The sequence below is a fragment of the Serinus canaria genome, chromosome 3 (assembly GCF_022539315.1).
Source record: "Serinus canaria isolate serCan28SL12 chromosome 3, serCan2020, whole genome shotgun sequence".
In the NCBI taxonomy this organism is placed as follows: Eukaryota; Metazoa; Chordata; class Aves; order Passeriformes; family Fringillidae; genus Serinus; species Serinus canaria.
In genome coordinates, this window is record NC_066316.1 from 22,502,191 (window position 1) to 22,519,831 (window position 17,641).

The 17,641-nt window shown below is 39.2% G+C and overlaps 1 protein-coding gene across 2 annotated transcripts in view; it reads left to right on the top strand.

The window, feature by feature from the left end:
* Positions 1-17,641, top strand: part of LPGAT1 (lysophosphatidylglycerol acyltransferase 1) — a 58,920-nt gene that overhangs the window by 22,440 nt on the left and 18,839 nt on the right. For both annotated transcript variants that reach the window (XM_030236041.2, XM_018921287.3), the window contains 3 exons: positions 5,325-5,443; positions 10,505-10,600; positions 12,691-12,964. In XM_030236041.2, the coding sequence (XP_030091901.1) occupies positions 5,325-5,443; positions 10,505-10,600; positions 12,691-12,964 (489 nt within the window). The remainder of the gene's footprint in view (positions 1-5,324; positions 5,444-10,504; positions 10,601-12,690; positions 12,965-17,641) is intronic.

The window sequence follows — 17,641 nt, forward strand, 5'->3', positions numbered from 1 at the left end:
GGGTAAAAAACATCTAAGTAGTATTTAACCTTTGGCATCATTTCTGAGATTTCGTAATGCCAGCTATCAAAGAATCCCATCTGTTAAGGAGAGACAAATGAGTTGAACAACTGTACATGGTTCCTGCAGTTGAAACATGCTTTGAGGAGTTGTTTGTGAGTAGCAGTAAAGCAGGATTGCAACTTGCCGGACATAAATGCTTGACTAAGAGGGGAAATGTTTCAAACATAGAAACCTGGTTGTCAGGTATTAGTCACTGCTCAATACCTAATTCTTTCTGCTAGGTAGCAGGGTGGCTTTTGAGGAAGACGGTTGCTCAGTGATGCTGTTTATTTCTTGCTGAAGGTTTCCAAGCGATCCACTAAAGGTGGTTCTGTTCAGTTCTGACAGTTGCCAGTGTGCAGCTTCTTGGCACAAGTTTGCATGAAGTCTTGTGACATTGGGTGCAAGCAATCAGAAGGGGAAATATACTATGGGTGGGTCTAAAAAGGCAGAGTCCAGTACCTGGGGAGGAATCACCCTGTGCACCAGCAGCACAGTCTGGGAGCTGACCTGCTGGAAAGCAGCTCTGTGAGGATGACCTGGCAGTCCTGGTGGACAGCAAGCTTTCTGTGAGCCTGCAGCACCTTGTGCCAAGAAGGGCAGCGGTGTCCTGGGGTGCACTGGGGAGAGCATCGCCAGCAGGCTGAGGGAGGGGATCCTGCCCCTCAGTTCTGCTCTAGTGGGGCCACATCTGGAGTGCTGTGTACAGTTCTGGGCTCCTCAGTACAAGAGAGACATGGAGCTGCTGGAGCTGGTCCAGTGGAGGTCTACAAAGATGATGCAGGGACTGGAGCATCTCTCTTAGGAGGAAAAGATGAGAGAGGTGACTGAGGAGGGACCTCATCAATCAGATTCTTAGGTGTCTAAAGGGAGATGTCAGGATGGACCAGGCTCTGCTCAGTGGTGCCGGGCGATAGGACGAGGACAATGTGCAGAAACTGATGCATAGGAATTTCCACTTGAATATGAGGAAGGTCTTCCTTACTGTGCGGTGACCAAGCACTGGGACAGGTTGTCCAGAGAGGTTGTGGAGAATCTCCCACACTGGAGATATTCAAGAACTGTGTGGATGCAATCCTGTGCCATGTGCTCTGGGGTCACCTGCTTGAGCAGGGAGGTTGGGCTTCATGAGTCACTGTGGTTCCTTCCAGCCTTACCTGTTCTGTGACACTGTGGAAAGTTCTTGAGTGGAAGTTCTTCTCCCAGTTTCTAGAGAAAGTTGTGAATATTGTGTGGACTAAAGTCTAAATAGCAGATAAAGTGGATATCCAAGTCAATTACATGTGTGCATATATTGGAACTTCTAGGTGATTTGTGTTTCAGTAGTTGTGATTAGAATGCTTAAGGTGACTTCCCTGACCTTGCCATAAAATGTCAGTCTTTAAAACTCAGTGCTTTTTGAAATAATAAATTAGGACTTAAGTTGTTATGAGGCCAAGGAGATCTATGCCAGTTCTTAGGGGACACTAAGTCAGTGAAACTACTGACTATAACAAAGAAGAGATGCTGAAAGTTTCAGAGCATTTTTAATGTTTTAAAATACAGTATGCAGAATGAAGTTGTTCATATTAATGTCTGGGCAGTTGCACAAATCAGTAGAGTGCCATTCTTCCAGGTATAGTTCTATATAGTTCTTCCAGGTATAGAACTATATATAGTTCTTCAAAACTATAAAATAAATCTAGTAAATGGTTAGTTAGGTTAGTAGTCCTTTGCTCAGCCTTGTGACATACTGTAAATGAAGTGCTTGAATATTTATTCATAGCATCACTTGAATGCAGGCAGTTACATTAAGGACATGATTACAAAGTAGCCAAGTGTTCTGAGAACTTGCAATAACTAGTAATAGTTCAGTAAAAATATGGAAAAAAACCGTATTACTTTTGTTCTCTTCTTGGAGCTCTATAAGGATTAGCTCATAAAAAGCTAAGTCTGCAGCTCATTAAATGAAATATTTTTTTGATGTTTTACATCTTGCACTTCTTTTTATGAGAGAAGGATAAATATTTCTGTCCTGGGGCTCATGTAATTGCAAGTAGATTTGTCTTCATACTTTTCTAGTGAAGCCTTTTGCTCACAATCTGAAGTCATAAGTGAAGTCTCTCTTTAAGCTAAATCACTTCTGTCTTGCCACATTAAAATGATTTCCTGCTCTTTACTCCCTTCATGTTTTTTTGCTACGTTAAACTGCATTTGCAGAAATCTAGCTCTTGTCAGGCTTAAGACACAGAACTGCTGTCATTAAAAAATGTGCTCTGGCAATAGAAAGAAGCTGTGAGGGAAAGTTTGCTGGATCTCTGGAACCCAAGTAACAAATATTTGTCTTTGAGATGTTTTTTGCCTTCTTACAGTGGAGCAAAGCAGTGTTGTTGATTCTGCTGCCATGCAGCTGAGGTTTTGATTTCAGTGTTTCCAACTGCAGTGGAGGAATGTCATAGTGCAAGTATTTCTTAAAGCAAAAGGTTCTCCTTTGTGTGGGGAGAAAAATGAAGACAAGCATTTATTCCCCCCACTGAATTTAAGGGGACACAGTGAACTTAAAATTCTAGAGATTTAAGGGTTTGGTTTTTTCTTCTTTATAAAGCTGTAGCAGTGGCAGTGGTTTTTCTGCACACTCCTGTGGTTTGCTGCTCTCTTTTCAATCCAGAAACTCTCTCTAAAAGCCTTGGACAAAATGATTCTGTTCTCCTTGATAATCAGGTCAATCAATTGACCATAAAGCGTTATTAAGCTCAAGAGACAGCCTGGTTGCCTGAGGAGGAGTGACAGAGGGGGAAGAAGCTAGAGGAAGGCCAGCTGGTACCCTGGGATTTAATAACCCACTACCTGTCAGCTGAGCTCTTGGCTTGGCTGCTTGATAGGTGTAACGAGTGGAGTAAATCAGTTTGAACAACTAAATCAAACTTCATTTTTCTTCACCTTGTGTTTGGAGTGGGATCACAGAGCTCACCTTTTTCTTACTTCATAGCTGAAACCCCTTAGTGCCTTGTGAGCTGCTTGTTTGTTTTATACCCTCTTGTATTTAACAACAGTAGGTAAAATAGGTAATGAGAGGTTTTTTTTCCCCTGTATTTCTTTGACTGTGCCTGTCTGAATGTTCCAAAGTCAGACATTTGTCTTCACCTACTGTGTTAAAAGTGTACCTTTTCATAGCAAATTGAGCTTCATAAGTTCTCCTCTTAAGTTGTTTTCAACTGTATGCTGCTTCTCATGGCTTGTATTTTTCAGTCATGACCTTCATATTAATCCATTGTGAAGTTAGATTTCTGAATCATTTTAAACTGGTCTACAATTTAAATTATTAGTATTAGGTTGCTATGTTCCAGGGAAATATTTATAGTAAAGAAATGCATTTATTTTCTCTGAGTGATCTAGAAATGAAATAGTTTTATTTGGAAACAATTAGCTACTTGTGAGAAATGTGATTTTGTAGATACTTGATATATTTAGTACTTAGTTTTTATTACTTGTAGAAAGCCACAGTTCAGTAAGACTGTTGTATATTGGCTGCTTAATAGAAACACTGAAGAAATAATTTGAAAGTCGGTATGTTGTTGATTCATTTCCCTTTAAAACAATTCCCATTTCATCTTGATTTCTTGCTCTGTGGGATACTGCCATGGTGAGATATGTGGAACATTGATAAGGAAGGTGCACGTCAGCTACGGCTGCCGTGGCCAAGCATTTTCCAGCGTTCATGGAGTGAGAGAGGACATCACAGGGAATGTGCACATAGTGGGGAGGAGGGATAAAGGGGCTCTTCGAGTTCATGGTGAGAAAAATAAGGAAAGATCTGTGCTTAGCTTTCCCAGGGAAAGGAAAGGAGATTGAACATGATGGAATGAATAGTCCTCTTCACCCTCACGTCTCTAGCCTGATTTTATCTACTTGTGACCAAATACAGCATTTTATTTTTTTTATTTGGTGTTCAAGTCTCAATTCAGTACTAATTTTAGAGCTGTTAGAAAGCAGTAAAGTGGCAATTTTCGAAAGTGTGATACTAATTGATTTCTTCAAGGACAGGGAAGTTATTGTGGATTATTTCTTCTTGTCTTCAGTGCATTGCCTGTTAGCTTTGCATCAGTTAAACCATCTATTAAAAGACAGTCAAGTAATTAGACTGTGCTGAGAGTTTTTCACTGCCTGAAGAATTTTTAACAGTTCAAAAGAGTTAGTAGTGCAGGTGAAATATTCTGTTTGTTGTCAGAACTGAAAATAATAGCCAGTAGGAACCACTGAAGGTACGGAACAAACACAGAAAAAGTTATGTCCTACGTGCATGGGCAATGCATCTTATTTTTCTTTTGGAACTTCATAGAGCTCCTCTGCCTGTCTCCATCCTTTCCCTTACCCCTGCACTGCAGTGCTCATCCCTCTCACTGAAGAAAGACAGACTACTCACTTATCTCTTTGCCCCAATAGCAGCATTATTCTGGTCTTGAGTTTACAGCACATGTTTCCTAGTTTGCCACCCTGTGTTCTTTGGGAGGCAGTGTTCTCTTTCTCCACTTACTTACTTCATGATGATGGAACAATCAGTTTTAACCCCCTCTTCCTTATCTCAGCATGGTTTTGATAGTCAGTGTAAGTGTTGGGTGATAATCAACTGGATCTTCCTTCTGACATCGTTCTTGCCACTGGAGCATTTGGTCTATGAAGTATTAATTAATAGATTCTGTCATCTGAGCAGCATTTCTGAACCCACTTCCTTGCCTTTAGCTAACTTGCTTAGATTTGAATGAGTGAGTTTGTTTAACGTGGCATTTTAAACCTAATGATCCAAATACACATTTTTTTGTTTTGCTTTTACTGGAGTAGAATAATAATAGTGAGTGTAGAAAGGAAAAAAACTTGCTAAGTTTAAAAAAAACCAAACCCTAGCCAGCACAACCCACAGCTGACAATATAATTTTCTTTTTAATCTAATGAGGTGAGATAGATGAGTACGAAAGCTGGGTCAAAAAGCTTATATAATTTTCAGACCCTAAAAATAGAATGGTGTAATGACACAAAAAGATCAATCTCTGTGCACATGTTCTGGTAGAGTATTTTTATATTGTTCTTTTTCTGCGCATGCAGTTTCAAACTAAGCTGGATACCCCCTGCTTGGATAAACACTCTTGCTGATATCCCTGCCCTATGCTATGTGCCAGTATAAATTGACATGTAGCATGTAGGTTTCTTTATGATTGTAGTCTGGGTGTGGGGGTCGTTTTGTTGATAGAAAAATTTCCATGTTCTCATTGTTAAATTTACCTTTTTTTTTTTTTTTTCTTTAATAGTAGTGGAATGGGGTGATGATGTTAAAGCAGTGTCAGAAGATGAAGCCATGGTGCTGGTGAACCACCAAGCGACGGGTGACGTCTGCACTCTGATGATGTGCCTTCAGGATAAAGGCACGGTAGGCTACAGCCGGGGCAGGGGGGCTGCTGGGTGTGCTGGGTGCCCTGCTCACATCCCTCTGCAGCCCTGATGGCTCCCTTTGGGCTGTTAACCCACCAGCTCATCTCAGCAGGGAGCTTTTTGTTTGGATTTGGTCCAGTGTGACAGCCAGTAGCTTGGAGTTTAGACCCTGAAGATTGTCTTTGGAGAAGGTGAGCTGTGAGCTGAGTCACTGTGCATCCAGGCAAGGTTAACGCAGAGGGAAGCAGATCTCATCACAAGCAATCATGTAGTTGACTTTTTCCTCTCACCTCGTGCCTTTGTGCAACTCAAGCCAAATTTGCTCAGACCAGCCCAGGTCTAGCTTCTTGGTTCTGTCTTTATTCCAGCATGGAATTTTTCTCAAAGCTAGAGCAAGCCATGTATGGGATTGTGGTAGGATGAGGGCATGCCAAAGTTAAGCTACCTAGCTCAGGTCAGAATTGCTTGAGCTCTTACAAGCCCTTAAGGAATTGGTGAGAAGTTTAACTGATGTTAATTGTTCCATGCATTGCTGTTCAGAAAATTCATGTCTAAGGAGTGGAAACCAGAGTATAGGATCTAAACAGGCGTTCAGATTTATGTACAGATCAGGAAGAAGAGCATGTGTGTGTGATTAGGCTACAGAGGGTAGGAGGCATACCTGTCAAGCTGAAAAAATGCATCAGCTATATCTGTCTTAGTGTTGTCTTCTTTCTTGAAGTGTCTTAGTGTTGCTTCCTTCATCATACCCTGAAGAAACAAGGAAACAAGAACTGGTTTTGTTGCATCTGCACAATTTGTACCTGGCACTGTTTTTCTTAGTGCAAATTAGTATAGTTAAGGGTACACTTATCTTTATCAATGATTTACCATTTTTTAAAGTTTTTCAGATCTTGCTTATGACAGCAAAGCTGATTAAAAAACCACAAACAAAACAATTAAAAACCTTTTAAACAACCCAATCTCACAAAGTATGACAATGGTAGTCAAGATGGAGCAGAGACCTTTCTTTCTTTCTACTCTAGTCTAGAGCTGTTGTAAAAGTACTTTTGATCGCTTTCAGTTCTTTTGGAATTGAGAAAATTTGGTAAATATGGTATTCTGTGCTATTCTGAGTAGAATGACAGAATAAGCTCTTTCATTTCCCTCACCAAAACTGTACATAGGACAATCTTATGGTAAAGATAGGACTGTGAGGGTGTAGTCCTGTGGACAATGTATGGCATATGATCTTAAGCACTGGTTTATAGATCTAAATCTAAGTCATGCTTGTCCCATTTGATCCCATGGCTTAAACATTTCAGTCAAGACAGAGTAAGTTTCAGTGAATGTAGGAGATGCTAAAGGAAGGCATTGAGATCACAAATAATCTTCACCATGGAAATTTTAGGTTTGTGTTTTCAGAAAAGGAGAAAATCCCTAAAATCACTCTTCTTTCCCCTAAGTAGTTGCAGTCATTGCTCTTGGAATGTGCATGTCCACAGCTTAGTATGGCTTTGATGTTTTTAGCTAATAAAAAAACCAATATGAGCTTCAATACATGCTTAAAATACAGCATGAGTAATACAAGTGGCTGAAAATAATGAGAAAGATCGGGATAGTTTATGTTTGCTAGAACTTGCTGGATCAGGTGCTTTTCAATAGCATGCTTCATATTTCTAAAGAGAATTGTCTTTACTTAGTGTGACTGTGAAAGAACTGGAGGGAAAAAAATAAACCTACCTGTCCAGAAATAATCATTGTACAGTGTGCAAATGCTTAAATTAGTCAGCTTTCCTTAAAGCCAGTTTAAACATAACATGAAGTCCTTCTCAAGCTTGATACTAATCTATCAGCAAGATTGTAATTTTCAACTTTTTTTTTTTTGTTTAGGAGTGTTAAGCTTGTGCTAGTCCAGAACTTCTTTTGCTTACTTTTGCCAGCCAGTACAGACCAAAACCAGATGTAATCTGCAAGCACTGAGAGTTTAATGCTGCTTTTAAAAAAATGTTCATGCATGCAAGACATCAGAAGTGTTTAATTTAAAGTTCTGGATTTTTCTATGTGGTGAGGCAAACTCATGAGACAGTCTTGTAACTTGACAGTGTTTCCCAAGGGTGGTGTCAGGATCCATGATGGTAATTTTTTCCAGTATTTTATAAATCCTTATATATCAATGACAGTGTAGCCTATCTGTTTTAAGTAAATTTAATTTCACAAAGCAGTAAGATAAAATACATGTGCTGAGATATTTCTGGTTTTTTAGATTCACTTACATGAATAAGAAAAATATGATCTCTCATTAAAGAAGTAGATCTTTAGCTAAAAATTAGAATTTTAGTGGAAGGACTGGATTGGGATTAATACATTTGATTTGATTTAATGTTTGATTAATACATTATACCATAATATAAGCCAAACAGCAAAATTTCAGGTGAAACAGAAGTGACCTAATTACACTTTAATAAAAGTTTGAGAAATTGTTCCAATTTCTTTGTGAAAGTAAGAGTTAACAAAATTCAGTAAGTTGTGATCTCATAAATACTGAAGGTTATGTGTTTAACACAAAAAAGTAGGTTAAAATGCTCTGTTACTGCTTTCTGACTGATAAATGTGGGTTTTTCTGTTTTGGAACAGAAAGCAGGGCCAGGAAGGATGTAGTGGGGACAGAAGCGCAGCTTGCAGTGGTTTGCATGCAGATTTCAAATTGTGCTTTCTCAGGTTTCATTGTTAAGTTACAGATGCTTGAAAGATGAAAGTCATTCTGTCCAGGTTGCTTTGTTACGAAATCTGTGTAGACTGAAGTGGGCCTGTGAATAGAAGGCACCTAGATTATTTTTTTTTTATATAGCTGGAAAAAGCTTTTTCTAGCTTCTGAACTTACTTAACCAGGAAGCATGAAGGAAAAAGGACCTGAAGTGGTATCCAAAAGTTCTCTAAAGCCATCAATAACTATTAATTTGTCTTCAGAATACTTCTAAATGTCTTTGTTTAAACCTCCTTGAAATGCAGGTGATAAGAGGCTCATCTCATAAGTGTTGCTTTATTCCTGAGGATACTAAGTAGAGGAGTCACTACATAGAAGAGTTACCAACAAAATTTTGCAGTATCCTCTATTCTGCCCTGGCTAGCAGAATAAAATGAATATCTATTAATCTCATTTGCCTTTTGACTGCAGACAAGAGAGCTGTGTCCTGTTCTTTGAACTGCTTTTTAATTTGGTATGTTAGTATGTGTATATATTATTTCATGCATAAAATTACTTTCTCTTTGTACTTCTCACCATTGCCTAGGCTTACAGGCAGGTTATGATCACTGGGCTCTGGTTTGTCTCTTTGTAGCCCTCACACTGCAGACTGTGTGTGTCTCAGTTGTCATTTGCGTGTCACACTTATCTTTGACAAATCTCATCACTCCTCTGAAAGACAGGGGAAGCTCAGGGATGCTAGTTAGAAGCTCTGTGGCACCTAAAACAAAGTGAGATGGACTTCAGACTTTGAAGAGCAGTGATCAACTTGCAGGATAAATCTGCCATTATCTAAAGAAAAAGACAGCATCAAGTGGTATGGTAGGGGGAGAAGCAGTAGCTCTGCTGGGCTAGAGTTCCTCATCCAGGGTTGCCATGGAACATCTGGGACCAGTGTTGACTCCTCCAAAAGACACTTTTTCTTTCCAGCAAAGCAGAGGATTAAGCTTGCTTATCTCCTCCAGTAAAATAGATTATGTTGGTTTAACTTCTGCTTGATACAATAGAAGGTAGTTGTCAGAATGCCAAAGTAGTAGATGAACACTGGCAGGCCTGAGTTCTGCTGCAGGCTAAATCATCATTAGTGAAATTTTGGTGGTGTTTTCATCAAAGGATGTGGTTCCCTACACCAGCCTGTCCCCTTTGGGTGATGCATGGGCAGGAGCTTATTGTAGTGCCTCGATGAGCAGTAACACCCCTCTGAGTGATGCTTTTTTGACTCTTGTCCTTAGGGCACACCCTTCTTTCTTGTTTTTTTTGCATAAAGATTATTGCTTTACTGAAATGGAAAGAATGTTAATGTCTGCAGAGAAGATCCTGGCTTTGAGATCCTCATTTTTTAATTTAACACAGGCCTGGAGATCACAGTAGGATAAACAATTTCACCAATATTAGTCTCAAGTAATACATTGAATCTAGGAGCTAATTTTTCTCACTCACAAATACATAGTGTGCCTTTGGTCCTTTGGATGTGTAGCATCTAGTAAGGAATACTACTGGCAGACAGGAAGGGATAGTAGAATGTTACCTTTATTTCTTAGGCTGCTTTCTGCTGTGTTTGCCTCAAAGTGCATGAGAAAGATGCAAAGCAGAAGGTGCTTGCATGATCATCTGACCACCAGAGAAATGTCACAGTCCTTCATGTTCTTTATTGATAGTGGTTAATGGAAGAGTACAGTGTTACGTGACTTCAGGTTCACTGAACTTGTGTCACTCATGATGTGGCCTCGTAACCCAGGGAAGAGAAAGGGCAGCCTAGCCTATGACTGGGAACATTTAAGGGGTTTTCCAGTTTTGGGGGGACCACTTCCTACCCCTCTGAAAAACTATGTGCAGGAGAGACAGAGGAAAAAGACCTTGTGAGAAAAGAAGCTTTTCCCTTCTGTTGTTTACTTTGTTGGGAGTAATTCTCCTGTTTTAAGTCTCAAAGGACTGAACAGGTAAAGTAGCTGCCTTCACTGTCCTGTAAGAAGCGATGGTCAAGTGAATCGATCTGCTCTACCTTGCTGGTTTTGCCTTCCCACTGTGCTGCTTGACTGGGACAAGCAGCAGGCTTTGATTAAATTCTCAGGGATACAAGTGGCTGCTCTGCCGTGGCTAATACTGTAGAGCTGTATGTTACATAACAAAAAGGCAGCTATTTATTCCTACTCTCAAGGGAGAAGCATAGCACCTGTGCTGCTTTATATTTTGGGCATAAAGGACCTTATTCTATTTACTTGCTAGTTTTATTGCTGTTGTAAGAGTGACAAGAATGTGACCAGTATATACATAACTCATCATTCTCTGCACTTGATAATTCACTCATTTTTAAAATTTATTTTTACTTTTCAGGTTGTCCGTCAGATGATGTGGCTGATGGACCATATTTTTAAGTATACAAACTTTGGCATTGTGTCTCTAATCCACGGAGACTTCTTTATAAGACAGGTAAATGGAAACACATAATACTGCTTTGATTTATCCTTAGATTTGGAACATCATGGTGTTATGGGACTTGCCATAACAAGTGGTTTACCTCGTGGTTGGTTTGCACGATGAAATAGCTTTGCTGTAAAGTGTGTGTTTGAGGAGGTCTTTGATTCTGAAGCTACTTTATTTTCCAGGCTATTTTTATTATTTCCATAGACACAAATGATAATGGAATCCCTTCAGTTGTGAAGGGAACCTATTATGAGAAAGGTGTACAAGCAAAATACATGGGCAGTCCTTTTTATCTCTGTTTCTGAGCAAACCTCTCATCTTTCCTTAGTGACCTTGAAGCCATGCAGAGAGTCTGTCTGGTTAGGTCACTCTTTGCAGTCAGAAGCTTCAAATTAGGAAAGGCAGGATTGTCCCTTTTGATGGTGACATAGTAGTGGATCAATTTAAAGTGGTAATGGACCTGTGTAAATACTAATTAATTGGTTCTTGAAGGTTAATTATTATTCAAGAATTAGGAAAGAATGTCTGTTGAGCTCAACATCTGAAATACTAATGAATGAGACCTTCAGATTATTTCATACAGCTTGGGCAAGGTTTTTTGTTTTTTGGTGGCTGTTGATCAAACTGCACTCTCCAGGTAGAAACTCAGGAGGCCAATGAAAAGCATGAACCTGTTTCCAGTTACATGAGCTGCCATATCCATCATCCTCTCCTTATTCCTTTGTCTGGACATAAAATGTGTAGAGAGCCAGAGAGAATTAATGAATTTTCACATTGCAGAGAAGAAGTTAATTTACTCAGAATGAAGTAAAGAAATGCCTAATCACAGCAGTACACTGCTGAAGTGAGATTCACTGACACTGGAGGCATAGCTAGAAAACAAAGGTCTCTGGAGGCACACAGCTGTGTATTGTGAGAGGATGGATGGAAGGAACAGGGTTGGATGCTTTGTAAAATATAGAACTGTTCCAATAGGTAGAATTTACAATATGCACATTTGGAGGTATGCAAGGCTGTCACCTTGTTAGTTACAATTTCTGAGTGTGGGGTTGCAATTCCAGTCCCAAAACCAAACCATCACTGAGCTGCAAAACCTAAGGCTTTTCCTCATTTTTGTAAAGTGGCTGACACAGACAACATCACGGATACAATGATGTCGTTGTGGGTCTAAAGATAAGCCAATTAATGTTTCTAGGCTGTTAGCCTTTGGGTGTGGCAAAATACTTCATCTGAGTGAGTAATGGTCCTTTGCCTAACTCTAGTAATATTTGGATGGTTGTTGTTCACTGCTCTTTTCTTAACTACTGTGCTGTCCTGGTGTCCTGTGGTCTGATAAGGAAGGGCTGGCTTAACTGAGGACTTTTATATTGCTTTATAATTGCATTAATATGAGCAGGTAGAGCCTTTTCCTTCCCTCTCAAGCTAAGTTGGAAGTAATTGCAATGGGCAGACTTAAATGTAGGAGAAGCACTTTAACAAAACTCACTTTTTTTTTAGTAAAATACTTTCATTCAACCCCACACATTCCCTCTTCCTTCCTCTGACCAAAAAAACCCAACTAACCACCAAGCAGTGGAATGTTTGTGGCAGCTTTGTTGACGTTTCAGAGAATTTAAATCACCTCTGCTGAGGAGAGCTTTAATTTTGCCCTCCTGTGTCTTTTGAGTGATTTGACAAGGTCACTTAGAAACACTCAAAAATGCTAATTAATGTAAAGAGATTCCTCTGAAAATTTGGATAGCTTGGTGCATGCAGAGTGGGAAGAGGAAAGATTGTTCCTGAAGATATTTGTGCAGTAATTAAAGCTGTATCTTACTGTTCTTAAATGAAGATGTCCTAATGCACCAAGAAGGAGAAATGAGTGGGTCATTGGAGCAGTGCAGATCTGAGTGAGGTCTGTGGTTCTGCTGTGCTAACCCAGCTGAGGCAGGGTCTATAGGCCTCCAGCAGCTACTCCAAGGAGAACATGGCTTTTTATGGTCTCAGGGGCTTATTTCTATCTCTGAAAAGAGAGAAACCTTAGAAGTTTAATAATTATGTCTGATGTTGGTCTCTTTCAAGCAATCATTTTATTAGATAATGTTTTATCCTTACAGGGGAGAGCACACCGTGACCAGCAGCTTGTGTTACTCAAAGATCATCTAGAAAAATATTACAGGAGCCGCAATAGGAAATGGATTGTTTTATTTCCAGAGGGTGGCTTTCTTAGGAAAAGAAGAGAAACAAGCCAGGCATTTGCCAAGAAAAACAATTTGCCATTTCTTAAGCATGTCACTCTGCCAAGAGTTGGGGCAACACAAGTAATTCTGAAGACGCTTGTAGCACCACAAGAAAATGGAACTCCACCAGGTGGAGATGCTGTGAGAAAAGGTAAAGGTCACTGTCTGGGTATAAAGCAAATTAAATGTCAAAGACTTGAGTTAAAAAAGACGTTGTGTAGAATTGGTGTCTTCAAATATCAAATACTTTGTATAAATGTTTTCATAATGAGTTTTAGTTCTGCTAACTTTATTTTTGATGTTGAGACAAAAAAAAGAACCACCTTAGTTTTAATTTGATTTAGTTTGTGGTATGGCTGCATGAGTGCTTGGCTTGGCTCACATCATGGGTGAAGCAGATACTGGAATAGGCACCCAGAGTGAGCAAGAAGGTGATCTACTCCTTTGGGTAAGATTGATGGTTTGTGACAGCATGGAGCTACAGTAAAAGTATTTCTGGAATATGCTAGCTGTGTTTATATTTTTATTCCAGGCTTTGGAAGTTTCTCTGCATCCACTGCTGTTTACTTTATTCTTCTTCTTGAACTATTTTCCCTGGAGTTCAGGTTCTTCTGTTGTGTACAGATCTTTGTGTTGCCTGTCCCCACTGTTGCTGGAATTAACTGTCACTGGTCACTAGATGGGAAGGATTGTTTTGGCTGTCATGTCAGAAGAGTTATGAGGGAATAAGAATATTCCTGCAGCATTATTGTTCTGGGTGCCTGGGCTATAGGGAAGGGTATAGCTGGAATCTAAATAATGCCTGTAGTTATGGGATGTGGTGCTTTAGTCTCTTGGCTTTTAAAATTAACTTCTTGGCATGTTCAAGAGCAGGGTTAGATCTTTCTTAACTCCCTTGTGGATTTCTGTTACTTATTATAGAAACAATGGTTGGGGGGTTGTGGTAGTTTCTTATTGATGGGTGGGGCTGGTGTTTCACAGCCAAATTTTGATAATCATTTAGCAATTTGAAACAAAGATCGTTACAAATGAAGCCACATAGGCAAAAGACTTTGGATTATTTTCTGTCTGAAGTTCAACTCTTGAGGTTAGCAAGAACCCTTGTACAGAAATTGCTTCCACATTGTCAGTTTTGAAGTTATTCTTGTCAACATAGGAAATAAATTGAGATTATGTTCTTGGAGAGGTGAAGGTAGGATTTAAAATGAGCTGAAAACTCAAGCTGTGGAATGCACTAGAGTGTTTCCTGTCAGGTTACATTCAGAAAAGAAAGGCTGAAGAAAGCTCTTGTCATAAAATTTCTTAGGTTTAAAAGAGAGAAACTGAATACCCTGGTCCTTGTTAAAAAGTTGGGGTTTTTCTGAGGAGAAAAGTTTGGCTTGTTCCTGTTCTGTTTCTTGATGTCTTAAAAAGGTATGGAGAGTAAGAAGTTGCCCAAATTAATTATAAGTTGTCTGGTTCTGGCAGGAGGCCAGAAGTGCTTGTCAAATACCAATTTTATATTGTCCTATTCTTAGGTTGCTATCAACTTAGCTGAACATCAAACTTGGCTTCCTTTTTTTCCCCTCTTTGAGTGGCATCATTCAGACTCTAGAGAAATGAGCATTTGATAGTAGTGGACCTAACTGGGTACTAAAATCAAGGAATTCTCTCAGAAATAAAATGGAACTATATCGTCCATCCTACTCAAGAAAAGATAATTGGACAGAAATAGGAATGAAATGCGTGGGTTTAGCTGTCACTCTTTCATAGTAACAGACTTGATAACATACTAAAAGGGATGAAAAAGAAAAGTGAAAGTAAATTTTATATGCTAGGAAAAAGTAGTATTTGATACATAGTGACACTGAGATGTTTTATGTCCTCTCTTCTTTTAAGCTCACAAAAATATTTCCAGCATTGTAAAACTTCCCTTTCAGAGATGTATAAAATACTAGTTCTTGATTGTATCTTGTATAAAAGATTCTTCCTCTCATCTGTTGCTTTCTGAATGCATTTATTGGTCTCTTGCTGTGTCAGAAAATGTTTGCTCAATTGAATGAGTTCTATTCAGTTCTATAAATTGCTATGGTTATATTATAAAGTTAGAAGTCTGACAAAGTTAGTGGATATCTTTATTTTTAATCTTTTCTGTCTTTTCCCTTTTTTTTATCATGTGAAAAACCTATGTCAGTGAAATCAAGCTTCCCTCCTGTTCAGGTGGCCATTGCTGAGCTGTGGGTGCTAGAGCCAGGTGCAGTGCATAGAGTCAAGGTTTTGCCAGTGGCTGGCATAGAGACTGCCTGCAAACCTTTTGTACATTTTAACTCTTCTCCTTTGCTTGGGAAGTGGTTTCTTTATCAGAAGCATCACACTTGAACTTCATGGTTGGCTGGACACATTTTTCATCTGCAGCACTTCTTGTGCTCTATACTATCTTAACAATGTTCCTGGAGTCCTGGGTTGCCAAGTTATTCAGCCTATTACAATAAGCTTTCTACTCCATCATTTATCATTCTCCCTGTCCTTTTGTTTCCACCAAGCTTTATTGATACTCATGGTAATTCACCTTCCTCTCCCACATGATTTTAGTTCAGTTGGTTTGTAGATTAAGAGTTTTCCTCATCAAAAATTATGTCCCCTTGCTGTTGAGTTTCCTTGGTAGCTATTTTAATATTAACAATTCTGTTCTTGACTGCTGTCATTTTATTAGTATTAATTCATTTTAAATGATCTTTGCAGCTTTTATACTGTTGTAAATTTAATACCATTCTACTTTCTCAGCTGGAGAGATGTGTAAAACTGGGTAAAAGAAAATATGACAAAGGAAACTGTAATAAAAGGTGGTTTGTCCTTAATGTACTGCTATCACAGTTTGGCACAAACCAAGTCAGATACAGTTGTTTCATTGTGCCACAGCCCAGCTCCTCAGCCCAGCTGGCTTTTGTATGTCACATGTCACCAAAGCTGTGGCCTTCAAGTTGTAGTTCAAGAAATGGGCTAATTGTAGCTCAATGCTACATCATCTGTCCTGCTCTAAGGTCTCTAATCTGATTTATGGCATCCCTTTGGTAGAGGTGGGTTTATGTTGAGAAGTGCAAGGTTCAGTAACCTCCCCAAAAATTCATTAGTCTTAATTATGATCTTAATATCCAATCCCCTTTTCAGTTTATTTTTATGCTAGTAATGAACTTCACACAGTTTAGGAGCTGATTCTTTCTCTGTAAAGTGACAGGAAGAGCAAATATTCCTGAGCTAGATAATTCATACTGTTTGATAATTCTTGTACTTAGAGTGATCAGTTCTTTATCAGGGGCTTTTTCAGGACAAGAAGCCTCTGTTGTCTTAAATTTTCTTCTTAACACTTTTCTTTCATATTTAAAAACCCAAGTACCAACCTTCATCAGAGTGAATGTTAACTTATTGCTGATAAATACTAAATTAAGTTACTGAAATGCTTATTGCTTTTGCTGCCTTTTGAAACTGTTGTGTAGTGTAACAAAATTATGTAACTGTGTTCCTAAATTAATAGAAGGATGGAAAAACATAGGAAAGGTAGTGCAGTCATTTGATAGCATGACCACTGTTGAAGCTGAATAATGCAAAGAATGTAGGTAAGTGATGTCTGTCCCTAAAAGAGAGTTTAAGGTACTTCTAATGTCTGATGAAAGCCTCCAGATGGGACAGATGGGCCAGCACTGCTGCCAGCACCTGCACTCCAGAAGAAGGTTTTAGTGCAGAATAAAAAATGGGCAGTATTATAAAAACACTTGATGAGCAGCCATCATCACCCTAACCCAGCAGTGACCCAGGTGTGTGTTCACAGGGGTATTTTACAATGTTTTGAATTTTTTTTAGCACAACACTTACTGTTTCTTCAGTTGATAAGAATTGATTTTGTGAGTTTCAGAACTATCAGAATGTTCTAAATGCCAAAAGCTGACAATTCAAAGGAGTTTGGAGCTATTGTTCTTCAAAGATGAACATTCCAGAGCTTATTTTTGATCAAACTTGCTCTAGTGTGTTTTTTAAAGTCTGTTTTATTTTATCATGCAGCAATTTTTTTTCTGATAAAAGGTTGCTATGAGCTTAGTTAGAGCCATACTGAAGTCTTTCCTTACTGCTTTCAAATGCAGCAGAGTCCATTCTGTTCTGATGCTGTTTCTCTTGGAGAAATTAAATTTTCACTTCTGCAGGGTTGTAAATTGAACTTCATAATTGATTTTTTTAAAAGTCACACTTTTTCATTCACTGTTGCCTGAGGAATGTGACTTGAATAAGATGTGAGAAAGCATTTGATTGTTGTTTTTTCTTTCCCCTGGAAAAAAGGTTTCTTGTTTTGTTCCAGGTGGTTTGTTGCATCAAAATCATGGAATGATGAGTAATATGTTCAGTCTGAGAGTTCAGTTTTGGTGAAAAAAGTTGATTCTGGGGTCAGTGATCCAGTTGATCACACAAGGACAAGTAGAGAATAAGGGACAAGTTACAAGAATGGATTGCTGTGCGTGGAGAGCCAACAGCCTCTATGGCTGCATTCACAGTAGTGCAGGTGTTAGGGAAACCACACCTGCATACTGGTGAATGCTAACAAATACTTTCTTTCCAAGTGCAAGCTGCAGTCTTCAGGTCCACACCTGGCTGCTGCATTCTTTCCACTCTGAATCCAGTCTGGCAGTGTGACACCATCCAGAGCTCAGCTGGAGGCAAGCTCAGATTTCCTCCTGAAGTCTGTCTGTGATTTATTCTTTTTCTCAGTGGCACTAAAACCATCTTCTGGAGTGTGAGTGCTGGCAGCAGTGCTGGCCCATCTGTCCCATCTGCTGGTGGGTTTGAGGGGCTCTGTACATCA